The 18,417-nt window shown below is 39.6% G+C and overlaps 1 protein-coding gene across 1 annotated transcript in view; it reads right to left on the bottom strand.

The window, feature by feature from the left end:
• Positions 1-334: 334 nt before the first annotated feature.
• cwc27 (CWC27 spliceosome associated cyclophilin) overlaps positions 335-18,417 on the bottom strand; it is a 31,454-nt gene continuing 13,371 nt past the window's right edge. Inside the window, exons 11-14 of the mRNA XM_085358509.1 lie at positions 14,559-14,662; positions 6,278-6,387; positions 6,071-6,174; positions 335-731 (exon numbers count right to left, since the gene is read on the bottom strand). Coding sequence (XP_085214635.1) covers positions 569-731; positions 6,071-6,174; positions 6,278-6,387; positions 14,559-14,662 — 481 coding nt within the window. The 3' untranslated portion in view covers positions 335-568. The remainder of the gene's footprint in view (positions 732-6,070; positions 6,175-6,277; positions 6,388-14,558; positions 14,663-18,417) is intronic.

Raw genomic sequence — 18,417 nt, 5'->3', positions numbered from 1 at the left:
TTGAATGTGGAAGTCAGCCATAGCACCAGTGCAAGCAGAGGATGGATGAGCTGTCCAAACACGAATAGTTGATGCCAGATGGAAAGAAGAGAGTGGGCACATACACCAGGTTTTATAGCCCTTCCATGTAAGCAAGAAAGGCCTCACAAACTGCATTAGAGTATCAATTTATCCTGAAAAATGGCTCCTTAGTGATACATTTGTTTAAAATCAAACAGAACAGAGTCATTACAGGCTGTTTATGATTGGTATTTATTTTTCTAACAAAGGCTCACATTTAACTGTAAACAGAAAATACAAAGTCATATAAATGAACATTACATGTAAGGTTCACTATTTTTTTTCTCCTGATGAGTAACTGTTCAGGTGAAGCTGTGAAGAAGCCGTTTCCTCACAGAAAACGGGGACATCGTGTTTTCTGCTCAGCATCCTCATTTGTAATGTTCGCACCAGGAAATGGTTCAACAAAGCCGGGTTTGAAGCAATGAAAAGGTAGACTGCCAGGATGCTGTACGGCCAGTTTTGGTTTTAGTCACATGGCTTCGGCACGACCTATGACCTTGTGACCTCACCTCTTGGCCTTCTTTTCTTTCAGGATCTTCTTGCTCTCCTCTCTCCTGCGTTTGTTAACGGGGTTGCGTGGGTCATAGATCTCAAAGGTGTCCTCATCCTGCATGTTGGCATCCTTGACTTTTCTGCTTTGCTCATCAAACTGCAGAACATGGGCCATCCTAAATCAGACAAAGAGAGGAGGTGGAGAGAGTTCAAAGAACAGCAGGACAGGATCCACTAAATCACTGCTCTGTGGAACCGTTACCTAGAGGCCAGTTTCTCTTTTGCTTTGAGAAGTTTCATAACAACAAACCCAATAATTAGTTGAAGCAGGGGAAAATAACTACTTGATCTCCTGCTGAATTCATAAGCTTGCTCACACAAAGAAATTAACAGTCTTTAATTTTTATGGTTGCTTCATTTTAATGGAAAGAGACAGGATATAAACCAAAAATCCAGAAAAAAATATTACATAAAAATTATAAATGGATTTACATTTCATTGAGTGAAATAACTACTCGATGCCATACAACCCAGCTAGAATTTGGGCTCCTGCAGATCGGCTCTGTGGCTGTGTGGGAAAGAATCAATTACAGATACTCCTGATAGGTGGCTGTAGCTCAGGAGGTAGACAGAGGTCATCTACCAATATGAAGGTTGGTGGTTCAGTCCTTCGGGCAAGATACTGAACCTTTAGTTGCACTCCAATGTGATCATTGGAGTGTGAAAATGTGTGAATGTTAAATAGAAAGCATTTAGGCATAGAAAATAGTGCTTGTATGAATGTGTTTTGCATAGCATAGCTGCAATGGCATCACCATTGGGGAAAACCAAAGAGGGTGGCAGGAACAAGTCTGTAGACCTACACAAGACTGGAATGGATTACAAGATCAAGAAGCTGGTTGAAAAGGTGCAAACGGGGCTGTGGCCCCCCCACACCCTCTAGCAGATCATTACATGAAGGAACCTTTTAAAAAAACAAGCGCGTCCATGCTCACAGGTGTACACACGGGTGATCACACCCACAAACTACACCCTTTTTGGCTCCTACCTCAAAGCACACTGTGTTCTGTTGATCTTATGTGCTGCACAATAATGTTTAATATTTAGTATTTACTGTCATATTCCCATATATCATTGTGATGTTGTTTATTCTATTACTCTTGTTCTCTTCTGCTTGTTTTCTTTTTTCTTTCTCAGCAGGTGACTGATATATGCATTTTTTCTTCTTCTTTTTTTTTCTGCTCATTCTGTTGGTTTTTGTCTTTTGCCCTTCTCCCCCGTCCCTCTTCTCAGCTGTTTCTCTTTCCCTCTTTCTTTCTCCCCTTCTTTCCCCCAGTCAAGTCTGTCCCGTATTCAGTAAGTGAAAATAAAATGAACAATAAAAGGTGAATCAAATGGACCATTACGGCAAGGCTGGGATGGTCAATTTGGTAAAGTAAATCCGTTGGGCATCTTTCTTTGCCTTTAGACAACAATTCTGATGGCAAAAGAGCCAAACGGGACAGGCAAAAAAAAAAAAAAGAAAAAAAGAAAAGGTGCAAACTGTTGACAATCAATCGTCCTTTGGTCAGATGAAACCAAAATCGAGCTCTCTGGCAGATAATTACACACTAATCAACGTATATTTTGAAACTACAACATTATTTTATCTATTTAAGGATCTGAAAGGATTACTTAATAAACCTTTAAACCCAGTTGAAATGTTAAATCAAGACTAAGAGTCTAATTTGTCAATATAATAGTGTTCTTTAAACGGTAGCTAAAATGACTTAAATAGATGCTCTAAAATCACCAGTGTTTTTTGACATTAAGCCTATAGTATTGTGTTTATTTACCTAGTGTGGCTTACCCTCACTGTGGCTTTCTAAAAAACCAGATACAAGGAGGAGGGCATTTCCCAACAAAAAAAAAAAAATACCAAGGTGAAGTCCAAGGGGGCTTAACCCTAGTGACTCTGGTGGTCCTCTAACTTTGCTACAGTTTTTCCACAGACCCACACATTAGCACTCTAACACAAAGAACAGACATAATAATCATGGTTAACTTGCATTCACATTCTTCTTAGCCTCATTTCCTGAGCTGAGAAGTAATTTTCCCAGCTTCAAGTCTTTTTCAAAATGTAAAAAAGGCAAAAATGCAAAACTGTAATCACTACATTTTTATCTTAATCGGTAATGGTTCCAGTTAGTTTTGCAGCATAGCTGCAATGGCAATGAATGGCACAGTTCCCTCGCAGCAAGGTTTGCATTTTTAACCTGCTGGTAAGCTTTGGGCCTTTATCTGTGGAGTTTCATGGTCTCCATCATCCCCAGGTACTCCAGCTTTGTCCAGCAGTTAACCTTTAGGATAACTGGTAGTTCTAAAATGACTGGCTTAATTGTTGTTGTGAACCTGAATTCACACAAGAGTACATCATTACAATGTTTTAAGCATTTTAAGCATCACTTTAAGCATGTTAACTTGTGCCTAATTATGGCCTCACAGGGTTGCTGCAAAGGTGGCTTTACACTGTAACTGGTTCAGAACTGGTTGTGTGATACTCAGATACCTTTATAAACTATTACCCCCCCATCTCCCCCCTGGTGCTGGTACTGGAATTGGGGGAAGGGAAAGTAAAATATAAACCACACACACCCACCATATAGGTACAGTGCTTTAGTGTTTTATTTAATTTTTTAAAAAATCTATTAGACAACCTGTCATAAAAAGACGACGACACAACTTTTAGAAATCTGTCAAAAACTGGTTTAAAACTTGAGATTTAATTAGGGAAATAAACTGAATTCATGTATGAAAACCCAAACTTGAGCTGGTACACATATTATGTGCATTATTTGAGTCAATCCTTCGATGAAAAATACCAACCAACATTACATGGTGGAACAATTGTGGCGCCAAATTCTATTTACAATCAGCTCATGCTATGCTTGTCGTATGAAACCAGAGCAAACCAGAGGAAATGCAAACGTAGTTTTGTTCATACCTAAAATAAGAAAATCTTTAAATGTTTCCTTCAAAGTTCACGATTAACAGATTGTTTCAGTGTGTTTCCACATGCCTGTATTAAAAAAACAAAACTCCATGCTGTAAACTTAAACAAGGGTTGTTCTAGCGTGCATGACCTCTTCTACGTGTCTGTGCGGTTAGGGTGTTTTAGTATGTTGGTACGATCTGGATTTTCTCCTGTGTTCATTTGAAATCGGCAGGAGTTGTGACAGCTCATCTAGAATGCCACGGTTAGACTCTGGCAGGCCCTGAGGACTCCTGCTGCGTGAGCATGCCGCCTCTGATAATTTGTCTAGCAGTCTCTGTGATGACAGTCTGCCGGTCATACAGCCTCAGAGTCATCCAGCTCTGAAACATGATGTGGAAAGGCAGCGTTAGGGGCTTATCAAAACCGCTGTGCTGCCATAACGCGAGTCTACAGAAGCTTTTCCTCTATTTATTTGTCTTGCATTCTTTTTACTCAAGCAGGGGGTGGGATTTACTGAATATGGAGGAATGGTGAAAGCAATGGAGGGCTCTTTGCTTTGAGAGAGTGGGCTCTGAGGTTGTGTGTTAGCAAAGCAGAAGGAGTTGGGGGAGGAGGGGGCTGTAGAGGGAGAGTCAGAATTTGGAGACACAGACACAGATGGAATAGTTTACCTCCTCTGGCCCAGACTTGACTTCCAATGTCTGACCTGTTGTAACCCACATTCTGTTCGCAGTACTCCTAGAGTGGCACAGACTTCCCCACTGGTATTTTTCTAGGACTGCTATGCTACTGCCCCGTCCCTCCTTTCTCACCATACCTGGCAGGGGCAACACCGTGAGGTGTCTACAGCCGGGAGAGGCCAGCCAAGGCTTCTCTCAAATTCATTAGGACCCCCACATATGCACGCTGACACACAAACGCACACCCAGACTGAACTTCAAGGAGGCTTCTTGAGACTAATAGGAACTACAGATTTTGTTATTCTAAATCTCTTGCACACAGACACTTTGCTCACGTTCAAACACATGGTATTCATTTCAAACCCTCACTCTGTGCAGTTAGACTTTGAGATCTTTGGTGAAAAACAGAATATGAGAGGAAAACACACAGTCAGGCCTGATTTCCTGATGGCCAATCTGGTGGCTGTGGCTTGAAATCCCAACGTGACACACATACACAAGCACACAACCTGAACTTTCACACACATTTATCAGAACTTGGAGTGAGCTTTAGATCTTATAGAGTTCAGGTTCATCTGTACAAGGAAGGATTTTGTTTTTCCAGTGTCTCATGTTTGTTGCTCCTGATATTATGTTGTCTTTTAGCGATAGTCATCATAATATCAATGAAATAATAAAACATCTTTTTTCTAGTTAGCCTGTCATGCTTAAACTTCACTGTCCACAAAATGGTGTGTATGCCGGACTGCTTCTTGGGCTCTGGGAGGACTGATGTGCTCACGTATTGCTCAGAGTTTCTACTATTATTGACTGCAGTGAACAGTGAATTTAAGTTATAGACCAATGATGTGGTACTTTTCTTTTCTTGATATAGAATCAGCATTTCTGTTAACAGTTGGACAAGTAAGTTTGTTCATTATATTAAAGTAGTCTAACCAGAGAAAACGAAAAACATGGACAAAGATTCCCTGTCAGAAAAATGAAGCCACTGCGGAAGTGCCTTAAAAACTGCATTCTGTCTTAAAGCCACCAGATGGCGATAGCTGGGGTTGCAAACGTCCAGCCCGAGCCTTTTCCCTCCATAGAAAGCTATGGGGGTGGGCGGAGACAAGGCTTTCTTTGTTGACCTTTTTGCTCATACCATGTTTTGCTCATTGACTTGTCAGTCACAAACCATCTGCCGATGAGTCAGTGGTTTTACACTCAGACCCACCTCTTCTTGTTACATCAGTTTTTCTTGCAACCAAGATGTTGATGGCGGAAAACGGTAATCTTGAAAAATGGGAATCCAGACACCAGTGGCTGACATCATATTACTTTATTACTGTCTATGAGTATAACACTATAATCAGCAAGTTTTAACTAAAAAAATAACCAAAAGCAACATTTAAATGAAAATTTAACCGTCTTCCATTTAATCTTTTAAATGTCTTCAAATTTTAAAGAACTAAATAGTCATTTTTAACATAATTGTGTCAGGCCAGGGTCCTTCTGTGTGGAGTTTGCATGTTCTCCCCATGCTTGTGTGGGTTCTCTCCAGGTACTTCAGCTTCCTCCCACAGTCCAAAAACATGCAGTTAGCGGGGTTAGGTTAATTGGAAACACTAAATTGCCCAATGCGGGAGTAAATGTGAGTGCGAATGGTAGCCCTGTGACAGACTGGCGACCTGTCCAGGGTGTATCCTGCCTCTCACCCTAAGACAGGTGGGATAGGCTCATGATCATGCTTGACTTTGCTTTATTCAGTTGCATAAATTGAAATAAATGAACAATGTCTGGATTCTTTCCTAAAAGATGACCATGAAAGAAGAAAATGAAAATATCCCGCTCATTTATCTCGAATAGTGTCAAGCTCACTGACCATCCTTTGTCATCATCCTCTGCCAGCTCCTCCATGTCCTCCTGTGGACCCTCAGTGATGGCCGATGACAGCTTGGACTTGAAGCTGTTGAGCAGGGCCAGCGTCTACCGTAAAGATCAGACATCATTAAAACACACGTTAACAACTACAGAATTTACAGTCTATTTCAATTTCAGTAATTTAGTGCAACAAATTGTGCCCTCTTGCCTGTTCTTCTCTGCTTGAGCCTTTTTTCAGTTTTCGGTTCTTGAGCCCTTCATATTTCTTTCTTCCCTCCAAGTACTCAGCCACAGCTTCACTGGTTGGCTTTTTCTCCACTTTAGAGAGTCAAAAGAGACAAAGTAGACAGCTGTTATAGCAGCAAAGCAAGAAATCAGACAAATCTTAACTAACAACTTGAGAAATCTCTGCATGTCCGTACTTCCAACTGTTCTTTACCTATCTCAACAACTGTTTATCCAAACCACTTCAAGCTTGCAGGCTGTGTTGCCAAGGAAATGAGTTAAGTGCACTGCCAAGTTTGAGCTTGTTTGGATGAGCGACTCTGGCCTGAGGGAGCCAGAATGAAAGCCGGCCAAGAAGTTTTAACTTTTACAAAATTACATTATTTGGATGGTCTAAAATTCAAACTGGTTCATGCAAAGATAACTGGAGAGGTTTTTAATAATAGTCTTTGTTTTCCTCTTTTTGACCACTTGTGAAACTGTTCCTAAACTGAACAGAATTCAGGGATGTTTTACCAGATTTAAAATAAATGAATAAATATTTATTTTTAGATGTTCAGTTTTAAGTGTAATTAACTGCTACTTAACAAACGACAGGTTAAAAAAAACAAAAAAAACAAAAAAAAAAAAACCACAGAACAAGAGCAGCAAGAAAACATAAAAGGAAAAGCCTTCACAGATGCTGCTGTACATGCTCCATGACCATGATTACCAGAAAACTGAAAAGATAGTCCGTCCATCTCAGACTGTCATGCTCTGTACGTATCCATGCTATTGCTCACCATCACAAAGAAGGAATTAAATAATCATCCCTTATTTTTTTCCTGATCAAAGATGACATACGTAACGAGCCTTAAGATTTAACCGAGTCAGTTAAATTTTAGCACAGATTAGAGCAAGTGTGAACCACATTCAGCTGATTTGAGAGGAGTGAAGGTCACTTAACTGGTCCTACTGAAATATTATCAAGGAATTAAAAAAAATCTATTATTATTATTATTTTTTAATGATTATAGAAGGTGACAAATGTAAGGAAAATAGTGGTTTGCACAATCTCCAAGTGTCTGAACCTGTTTGAAAGGACTGAACAGGAGTACATTTTAAAATTATTTTTTAAATTAAGCAGTTTATTTGAAGATCAAAAGCTCTTTTTAAACTTTTGAATTCAAATAAGACAAAGAGACTCATTATTTTGTTGTTTTATTATTAGCGTATCCTCCAGTTGATAATGAAAACTATAAATGTCGAAATACTGCACTGACTGTACTTAACAGCCTTTGTTGACTACAAACAGAAACTGATACAACTGTTAGGCTACTTCAAAATATACTAGACTAAATTATAACGTATGTGGAACTTGACTTGCAGGAGCCGGAGATTCTTTAGCTAATCATCGCTGATCTCTAATGTGGAAATAAAGCTGCACTGAAAAGAAGAGGATTAATCATGTTGTTGATTCATTCTTTTTTGCTTTTTTCTGTTTCACATCACCGGCTGGACAAAACCCATGAACTGAAAAAAAAAAAACCCACTTAATAAAGCTTCTTAAATGTAAATATTTTTATTTTTCATAATCTTCTGAAAACTGAAGCAGTTTTAGACTGCAAGTCAGACAAAACAGCACCAAAAATGGTGTATAAAGATGCCACCCTGGATTTTTACTTCTTTATACAGTGGGGCAAAAAAGTATTTAGTCAGCCACCGATTGTGCAAGTTCCCCCACCTAAAATGATGACAGAGGTCAGTAATTTGCACCAGAGGTACACTTCAACTGTGAGAGACAGAATGTGAAAAAAAAAATCCATGAATCCACATGGTAGGATTTGTAAAGAATTTATTCGTAAATCAGGGTGGAAAATAAGTATTTGGTCAATAACAAAAATACAACTCAATACTTTGTAACATAACCTTTGTTGGCAATAACAGAGGTCAAACGTTTACTATAGGTCTTTACCAGGTTTGCACACACAGTAGCTGGTATTTTGGCCCATTCCTCCATGCAGATCTTCTCGAGAGCAGTGATGTTTTGGGGCTGTCGCCGAGCAACACGGACTTTCAACTCCCGCCACAGATTTTCTATGGGGTTGAGGTCTGGAGACTGGCTAGGCCACTCCAGGACTTTCAAATGCTTCTTACGGAGCCACTCCTTTGTTGCCCGGGCGGTGTGTTTTGGATCATTGTCATGTTGGAAGACCCAGCCGCGTTTCATCTTCAAAGTTCTCACTGATGGAAGGAGGTTTTGGCTCAAAATCTCACGATACATGGCCCCATTCATTCTGTCCTTAACACAGATCAGTCATCCTGTCCCCTTGGCAGAAAAACAGCCCCATAGCATGATGTTTCCACCCCCATGCTTCACAGTAGGTATGGTGTTCTTGGGATGCAACTCAGTATTCTTCTTCCTCCGAACACGACGAGTTGAGTTTATACCAAAAAGTTCTACTTTGGTTTCATCTGACCACATGACATTCTCCCAATCCTCTGCTGTATCATCCATGTGCTCTCTGGCACACTTCAGACGGGCCTGGACATGCACTGGCTTCAGCAGCGGAACACGTCTGGCACTGCGGGATTTGATTCCCTGCCGTTGTAGTGTGTTACTGATGGTGACCTTTGTTACTTTGGTCCCAGCTCTCTGCAGGTCATTCACCAGGTCCCCCCGTGTGGTTCTGGGATCTTTGCTCACCGTTCTCATGATCATTTTGACCCCACGGGATGAGATCTTGCGTGGAGCCCCAGATCGAGGGAGATTATCAGTGGTCTTGTATGTCTTCCATTTTCTGATGATTGCTCCCACAGTTGATTTTTTCACACCAAGCTGCTTGCCTATTGTAGATTCACTCTTCCCAGTCTGGTGCAGGTCTACAATACTTTTCCTGGTGTCCTTCCAAAGCTCTTTGGTCTTGGCCATGGCGGAGTTTGGAGTCTGACTGTTTGAGGCTGTGGACAGGTGTCTTTTATACAGATGATGAGTTCAAACAGGTGCCATTCATACAGGTAACGAGTGGGGGACAGAAAAGCTTCTTACAGGAGACGTTACAGGTCTGTGAGAGCCAGAGATTTTCCTTGTTTGAGGTGACCAAATACTTATTTTCCACCCTGATTTACGAATAAATTCTTTACAAATCCTACCATGTGGATTCATGGATTTTTTTTCACATTCTGTCTCTCACAGTTGAAGTGTACCTCTGGTGCAAATTACTGACCTCTGTCATCATTTTAAGTGGGGGAACTTGCACAATCGGTGGCTGACTAAATACTTTTTTGCCCCACTGTATGTTCTATGTTTTGTCTAATTTACAGACATAAAATATAAGTGAGAGCACAACCAACTGAACTAACTGATAATGAAGATATTCCTTAGTTTCATCTCTAATACAAATAAAAGGAAGGAAACTAGACTGTAGCCGTCTAATGCAACAGATGTACTGTATGAGCTGTGTGTGTCACAAAGTACAGACAGAGAGGGTAAAATCACAGTATGCTGGGAATACTTTTCCACCAAACTGTCCTCTCTGCAGTATGTGTGAAAAATTCTCTCATCGTGAATAGAAGGAGAGACAATCAGCGTGCTGACATCGGTGTCTCATGCAGTTAATGTGCTTCTGTAAATCTCAGAGTTCAGGCGTACAGTCTGTGAAGTCACAGAGTGGCAGACAGTGAGCACAGTCTGCTGGCTGTCTGAGCACTTTCTTTCCACAACAAAATGTGATGTCACACACAGACACAAGCCCCAGATCACCGTCACCTCACTCGCCAAGCTGTGCCACTCCTGACTGGATGCTCTGACATATTCAGCTGCACTAAATAAATGATGCAACAGAGAAAACACACGAGGCCCCTGCTTGTCATTTAGGAGAGAGCTGCTATTTTATGAGTTCATGAGACAACATATTTCCCAAAATAAACTAACAGAACAACAAAGAACTTAAGGCAGGCATATGAACCAGACCTTACTGAAAAGCTTGTTTAAATGACCCAAGCATGCACAACTAACTAGAGACTATACCAACTGAAACCCTTAAATATCCTCCTGAGAACCAGGCTGTTCATTTATGTCCTCTGTAATGGATATTTGTTTTTGGTCTATATCTTTTGACTTATTTCAGGTAACCTACTAAGTCCTAAAGTACTAAATAGAGGAGCTTTCCATTGATATCGCATGTGTTTGAGTGGCGTCTTTTAGCTGTAAAAGAAGAAAGAAATCACAAAAAAGTGCAATGGGGAGATTCCCTTTTCCTTGGTTCTCAGGAGGATATGATTAAAAAAAAATAGAATAACAAACTGGACAGGTCATGTTTCATGTAAGTCATTGGTCAATCTTGGTTTGAATAAAAGACAAATACAAATGTGTTATAACTACAAAAAGAAAAAGAAAAAAAAACTATTTGTGTGTCTTTAAACAATAATTCATTATGCACTTTAAGAAAATTAGAAGGAGTTGCTCCAAACCAAATGTTAAGACATCGCCCTCCCTGGGCCTGGGTCTGCCGGAGGTTTTATCTTGTTAAAAGGGAGTTTTTCCTTCCCACTGTCACCAACTGCTCAAAGGGAGTTGTCTGATGTTTCTCTCTTTACTTTACAATATAAAGCACCTTGAAGTAACTGTTGTTGTGATTTGGTGCTATACAAACAAAAACTGAACTGAATAATGTAACTTGCTTCGTGGTACAGTACAGCTGATTCAAGAAGTGAGTGCTTCAGTTTTGGTGAGTGAAATTCTGGTGGATCCTTTGCAAATAACGCCAAATAAGAAATCACTTAATTTCCAAACCAAATGCACACAGATCACAAAAAAAGGGGGGAAAAAATCTAAGTATAACACTTTCCCCCACTTGACTGGTGTCATTACTGAAGTCTGTTGTGCTGCTTAGAGGGGCAGCCCTTTTTCTGACTTGATTTATGACACAAACACGTGATCTTCCTCCATCTCTTGCCCAGTCACCTCTGCTGCAACCTATGACATGCCGGATGCTGACTGATGATGCCCTGAGGTCATGCACGAAGAACACACATCCCTTCTCCAGCTGTTGTCACTGACTATCCCTGAGTTTGATGACATTTTAAATTATATTCCTCCCCTTTCCTGTCACCTGGGATCTAGAGAGCTACAAATCAAGCTGCTGTTATAGCAACCGAGGTGTGTTGTGGACGACAAACGCCCCTTTTACAGGATCAAGTTTTCCCCATTCTCTGTTAAACAATCAGGAGTTTTTAACAAAGTCCAAGTGGCACAATAAGAAGTAATAAATACAGGTAGTTAAACTGAGTAAACTGTGTAAACTTAAAAGCTGCTCTGCTGATTGTTTAAAAAGAAACACAAAAAAACCTCTCTGAAATGAATTTTTAGATGGCTTTGTGTTGCTGTTGTATAGATGCATGACACATGCCTTACTAAAGTAACCACAATTCAGTGATATACTGCCTTTTGTGATTCATAAACAAAATAAGCAAGACATTACGAAAACTAAAGGGACTCCATCATTGAGAGTACATGCAAGAAATGATGTGCTTGTGATTTACTTGCATCACTTTGTAGCTGATGATTGGTAACTAGTGGACATCCCAGGCTCCTGTTGCCTAGGTAAGCCTCTAATTTATACTACTCTATCATATGTCCCCTACTGGCAGGTTTCAGAGTCGTTGGCAATTCAGATTCAATTCCCTGACTTGCATTGCTCTGTACCTGCTGGTTGCTAGCGAACATTTTTGTCTCGAGTTGCCTAGGTAACCCTCTAATTGGCAGTAGGTTCAATTGCTTGCCTCAAAGCAGAGAAATGTTTAAGTGGCAACATAATGTTTCTAGTGGTTATGTTGCCCGTTGTCACTGAATGTTATCAGTTTTCTGTGTCCTCTGGTCACCATGTTGTACTTGTACTTGCTTCCTGGGTGTCATTGAGATGACATAATAGATGTTTTTACTGTAATCAAACAGTAAAAACATCTAATTTGATCGCATGCTATCAAATTAGGAAAATATCTGACTAAAAAAAGAAAAAAAACAAGGCAATAAGTTACCTTATTTTATCTGAGCAGTGCTTTTGAGGGTTTAAAGTGGATGAAAATACCAGAGATGTGTTTTGAAAAAAAAACAATCAAGCTGGTCTAAGACTCCCAGTTGATCTGCTGAGCAGTTAAAATAATAATTCCAATCACAGTATTTGGCATTTCATATAGCATTCAATTGATACATGTCCTAAAAATGAACAACATGACTGACAAGCCACCAGTGTAATACAATGCCAGGAATACACACGCAGACCTGTATAATATCTAAGTGGGATACAGTATGCTGCCACATCATTTTAGAGGGTTTTGAATGGACAGTAGTTTCAGAATGCCTCTCTTATTTTTGGCTCTGGTACCCAGTGGTCATGCCAAGAAAGAGAAATCCAGACTGCAGGAACATGCTATAATTTCTGTGAAAGCTGAAGAGAAAACTGAAGTGATGATTGTGATGAACTAAACTGTGTGTTAAAGGTGAATTCTGAAGAGACGGTTTGCATTTCAGGCCAATCAAGTTTAATGCCAGGCACAACGGTGAGTGAGGATAATGAATGGACACAGAATGACATCAGGCAGGCATGCAGATCAAGAATCATATACACACTGATGGTATATTACAGGCTGAAGAATATGCATTTAAGAATATTTTAGTGCAGGCACAATAAATTACTATTATTATTATTATTATTTTTATTTATTTTTATGTTATTTCAAGTATTCAATTACTTGCAGTAGAATAATCTTTGATAATCTTAACTGCCTTGTAAGTGATAGTAAACTGATCATCTCTAGGACTTTCCACTGTCAGCTGCAGAAAATGGGAATTTGGAGATGCCATCATGACTTTCCTGTTTTGCCATATCTCAGATGACATAATTTACCAAGAACATATCTAGTGGATTATATGACAACCCCCCCAATGATTTGTTACAGATGCAAAATAATTCAAACAAGCATCATGTGTTCACTGAGTCAGCACTGACCAATTAAAGAGACATGTGAGTGAATGGCACCAGACGCTGACCTTAACAAAGTGGTCAAAGCAGAATCAGGAGAAAATTTTTAGCTTAAGCAGACATCCGTCTCCCCTGCAGCGGCCATTGGGCCGTGACATCTATCCATTCCATTTAATGGAATTAACTTTTGTTTCCAACACAAAAATGTAACGAGGAACTCTTTAAAAGAAACGCCTGCCTCTGGCTAAGCTGACAGGAAAGAACAAAACAAAGGCCCCTGGCTGAATTTAAATACCTTGTAAGATAATAGAGGAGCTTAGGCTACTCGCCATCAGGTATAACAATGCAAGGCTGCTACCGTCTCAACACCTGAATCAATAAGTGGATTTTTTTTTTAGAGACTACGTCTTCTTGAGTGTTAGAACAGAGATATAATTGAGAACAACTCAAATTTAGAGAGAGCAAAAGAATTGTAGTTAATGATAGTATTGGAGTACAACATAGTGACTGGATCTTGTCCTCTTTAATCTAAAATCATGCCGCCAATTGGCAGCAAATAAACATTAGGGTCTGTGTTTCTACTTAAAAGCATGACTCCATCAGTGTTTGTGGAGACAAAAACAATGTTTGAGCTCTTCGTGGACTTTTGTAAATTTTGGCTGGTGGTAATCCCACACTTAGGCTGCTCCCTGCAGACACCCCCTGTAAACCACTTTGTTTTGTTGCACAACAACACACACAACCTCAGGCTAACTTCTGTGTCTGAGTGGTTTTTGTAATTCTCAAAAATGCGTTTCAGCGTCAGCAAAAATCCAGTGATTGACGGCATTATGACAGACTGGAGTGTGGTGAAGACCAGAGGAGATTTGGGGGCAGATTTGTACAGAATTTAGTTGGGCCAAAGCTGCAAACTAACAAACACATTGGGTTTGATGTGCAACCATGGCGGCCACTCAACAATTTTTACCCATGCAATTTTCAGAAAGCTTCAACACAAAAATGCAGGCCGTTTAGGTGGTGGGGGGGAAATAGACGTCTGCAACTAATTGACAAAATCAGAGGGTTGCCTGTCTCAGTGTCCATTAGCAGAGAATGTAGCACAGACCACCCTCCTAGAGACTTACTTCACACTTAAATCTACTTTTAAAGATCATTAAAAAAAAACCCTAAACCTATAAATATATATTATATACATATAATATACACCCACTATATCATCTGCCACCAATAAATGTAAAATATAATGGGTTACACCAGGACACTTAAGAGTGCATGTAGGGGATTAAACATTTGCACACATACCCTCCTTGACTTCATCTTTTGCAGGTTTTGAACTTTCTTCTTTTCTTTGCTTTATGGCCTGCAGTTCTTTCTTCAACTGTCGCGCCTCTTTCCGTAATTCATCACTGTAAATGGAGAAATACAGTTTTGAGATCATAAACTCAACGTATACATCTGTTATAAAAGGAATACACTTGTTAACAGACGAGAAGAATCCCAGAGCGGCAGGCCCAAAGAAAAAAGTCATCCATTACAAACAAGAAGAGAATAGTTTGAACAGACATTTGGCTCCACTGGCTTCATCGCAAAACAAACACAAGGCATACATTTTTTTTTACGTTTCAAGAATATTAAATGTCTTTATAAACAAGTTGCTACTTGTCATTATGGTGGGCACACATACGAAACACAGAATAAAGAAGGCACATGGAAAAGCTGGTTTTGGTTCAGTAAACAGAAAACACTTTCCTCGAGAGTTTGTGCCCTTAGTTGCTTGTTTGAAGTCTTACTGAATGCAACATGATGTTCACTTTTTAAATTATAGTTCCCATTTAGAGTCAAACAAGACGCTAGCCTGCAAACAACCAGTGTCCCCCAATTTCTCAGTCAAATCGGTTCTTCGCTCATCTGATCGCGTTTCAAAACATCCAAATGGTGACAGCAAAATCACTCAACTTGACACTTCAAACAGGACTTCACTAACCAGTGGATGATGTCACAGTGGGTATTACCCATCTTTTTATTGTGGTCAAGACCAAAGTGGAGAAAGGCGAGTCTGGAATTTGAACTTTGGTCTCAAGTGAAGATCAAGAACTCAAAAATCTAATCCCAGGATGATTTAGACACTTTCCAAGTCAAGTCACAGGTAATAACTAACAAGAACCATGTCAAAGCCAGTCAGTCTAAAGCCAAAATCATCTTCCTCTTTTTTCGACTGCTTCCTTTAGAGATCTGCTTGCATCTCACCCTATCACTTGCATCCTCCTCTGTCACACCAACCAGCTGCATGCCCTTCACTACATCCATGAACTTCCTTCAGGTCCCTCTCATTTCTTCCTGCCCGGCAGCTCCATCTTCAGCATCCTATGTGTGTAATATATTCAGTCTCTCTCCTTGACACATGTTCTAAATGTCTCACTCTCTAACTTTGTCTCCAAACCGCTCAACCTGAGCTGCTGAAGAACCAAAGCTGTGTTTCAGACCATAAACTCATCCCTTTTGCGATATAAATGGAAAGTGATGAATCTCTGGGGTTGGTTTTTAAAACTGATTTACAGTACTTTTTTTTTTTGGCATCTAAAGCTAAATTTGACCTCAACAAAATTTGTTAATGAGGTCAGTATCATGTTCATATTTGTACAAAAGAACATGCACATATTTAATTTGCTTATAAATCAGAGCACTACACAAGTTGTATGAAGTTAAATATGAATGTTTTTCGATACATAAAATACACAATGCTCTGAGTGGCAGAAGTAATAAAAAACTTTATACTTCCTCTGCTCAAGTGGCACTGCAATAACTATCCCAGGCACTCCTCTCCTGGCTAGCCACCCTTGTAAAACCTTTAACTGGATGACAGAGGCAGGCCAAGGCACATCCTCACTTCCTTAACTCCAAGGTGGTGTCCTTTTTGGCAGGCGGCCTGCAGCCCAGCTCATACAAGGCCAGCAATGCTGATTATTGTTCCCCATCATATGACTGAGACTTCTGCCAGTTACAGAGCAGATATGTTATGTTAAGAAATGATAATATTTTTGTACTGCCTGACAGCTCTGTTTCATCCCATTCACTTGCAGAGCCACAAAGCACAGGTAAGCTGCACAGTCTGGGCCCCTGGCCTAGAAACATCTGAGGCATCTCCAGACCAAACAATGGCTGCTTTTGTTTCCTACATCTGCTTTTCTGGACAGACATTCATTTATATCCTTTCTCTTTCCTTTTATGTGGAACTTTGATTCTTGTGTTTGTAGCTAGTGCTATATTTGTTTAATTCTCTGACATTGTCTGTGGCAAAGTACTGAGGCATCAAACTGAGTGATATTTTAACTGTAAGTGGCTCAGCAAATATTAACAGCTGTGTCTGACTTGATGTCATGTCTCTTCCTTGTTAGCTTTCCTGGTTCTTCTGAGGATACACATAAGGAATCAGTCAGACATACAGTTGTTAGTCCTCTATTTTGAGGTCAGTATCAAGAAAAAAAAATTGCTTCAGCTGAATCCAAACTAAGTTGCCAAGGGTAGAAACTGGTTGGCAGAATCAGACACTGCCTATGCGAGGATGTTGCTTGCTCAGCTCAGTCTACAGAAGAATCAATAACAACAAACCTCTTTTCTAAGACATATTTTACATAAAGCATTGTAATGCAACACAGATGTGAAAACCCATAGGTGGGCAAAGAACGTAATAATTTGAAGACTCCAGCTGCCATTCACACTCCCACATGATGAATGGGTTTTTGTCTCTCTGGTGGTACTCTTTGATTAAAATGATAGCAGAAAACTCTCCATCCACGTTACTGCAGAATTACTGCAGTAGGTGGCCAGTTAACTATTTTGTTTTTTTTAAGGTGATGAAGGCAACAACAAACCTTTTTAATACCAACTGTCAGATTTAACAAAGATTGTGCAAATGCAAGCTGAGCTTCAATAATTTAATATTGCACTTTCATTAAGATGTTTTAAAAAAGTCACACACACAACAAAAGAGGGTTTAACAGCCTTACTAGTAGTACGGATCAAGTTTCAAAAAAATGCTTGATCCTGCTCTTCCCATTTATGCAATGTTCTAGCAATTTTTTGTACTTCTTGGTAACAATTTCAAAACTTGTCTGCTATCATCTGATACGATTTGGGTACAATGGCTAATACTTGGGAATAATATTGGTATCGAATGTAGCCAGGGACTAAAACCTTTGTTCCGTGTATTGACTATTTCACTGGTACTGTCTAACCATATTCAGGAAAGGCATGCAAGGATTGAAGGATGCTGGTGCTAGGAATGCTAATGTTTATCAAGTTAAAAAAATATTAGACCTTTTAATTGAAATTAGCTGCTAGGAATATATACTGCTGTGGACACTGAAACATCACAGGGTTGACCAGCTGAAGATTGAGGTTTTAGCCTCTTTAGCCAAACACTCAAAAAAGTGAATTTGGGTGGTTCTTACATTTAGAAGAGTCTAAATTGTAATTTAATTAGTGCTGTCAGCGTTAATCTTGCTAAAATGACGTTAACGCCATAACTGCATTAACGCGGCAAATCTCCGTTAACAAGTTACCACGGTTACAGCGAGATTAATGCTGATGGCACTAAATTTGATCAAAAGAATTTTATGTTTATATGGTGAATCATATAAGATCTTGTTGAAATGATATGATACAGTCTTGCAGGAGTGGTTAGTTGCCTGGACACGATACCACAAGATCACATGAGATTTCAAACCAAAAGAAAATCACTGAGGTTTTAAAAGGCAGAAAAGCCTACACACACCACGTGTATGCTATCATTATTGTATATTGACAAAAATATATATATATATATATATAAAAAAAAATCTATATCTATCTATATCTTTCCTTGTTATTTGTGTACTTGTTGTAAATAATCATTGACAGCTCGGTGGTGCACTGCTTAGCACTGTTGCCTCACAAGAAGAAGGTCCTGAGTTCAAATCAACCATCTGGCCTGCATTGGTTCTCTCCGGATACTCTGACTTCCTCCCACAGTCCAAAGACATGCAGTTAGTGGGGTTAGGTTAAATGGTAATTCTAAATTACCCATAAGTGTCAATGTGACTGCAAATTGTTCTCTGTGTTAGCCCTGCAATAGACCGGCAAGTTTTATGTTATCCAGACTCTAATTTTTTTTAACATTTCA

This window comes from Diplotaxodon limnothrissa, linkage group LG7, assembly GCF_057381915.1.
Source record: "Diplotaxodon limnothrissa isolate DT_005_m linkage group LG7, D_limnothrissa_male_GT1.1, whole genome shotgun sequence".
Classification (NCBI taxonomy): Eukaryota; Metazoa; Chordata; class Actinopteri; order Cichliformes; family Cichlidae; genus Diplotaxodon; species Diplotaxodon limnothrissa.
This window is presented reverse-complemented; position numbering and strand designations above follow the sequence as displayed.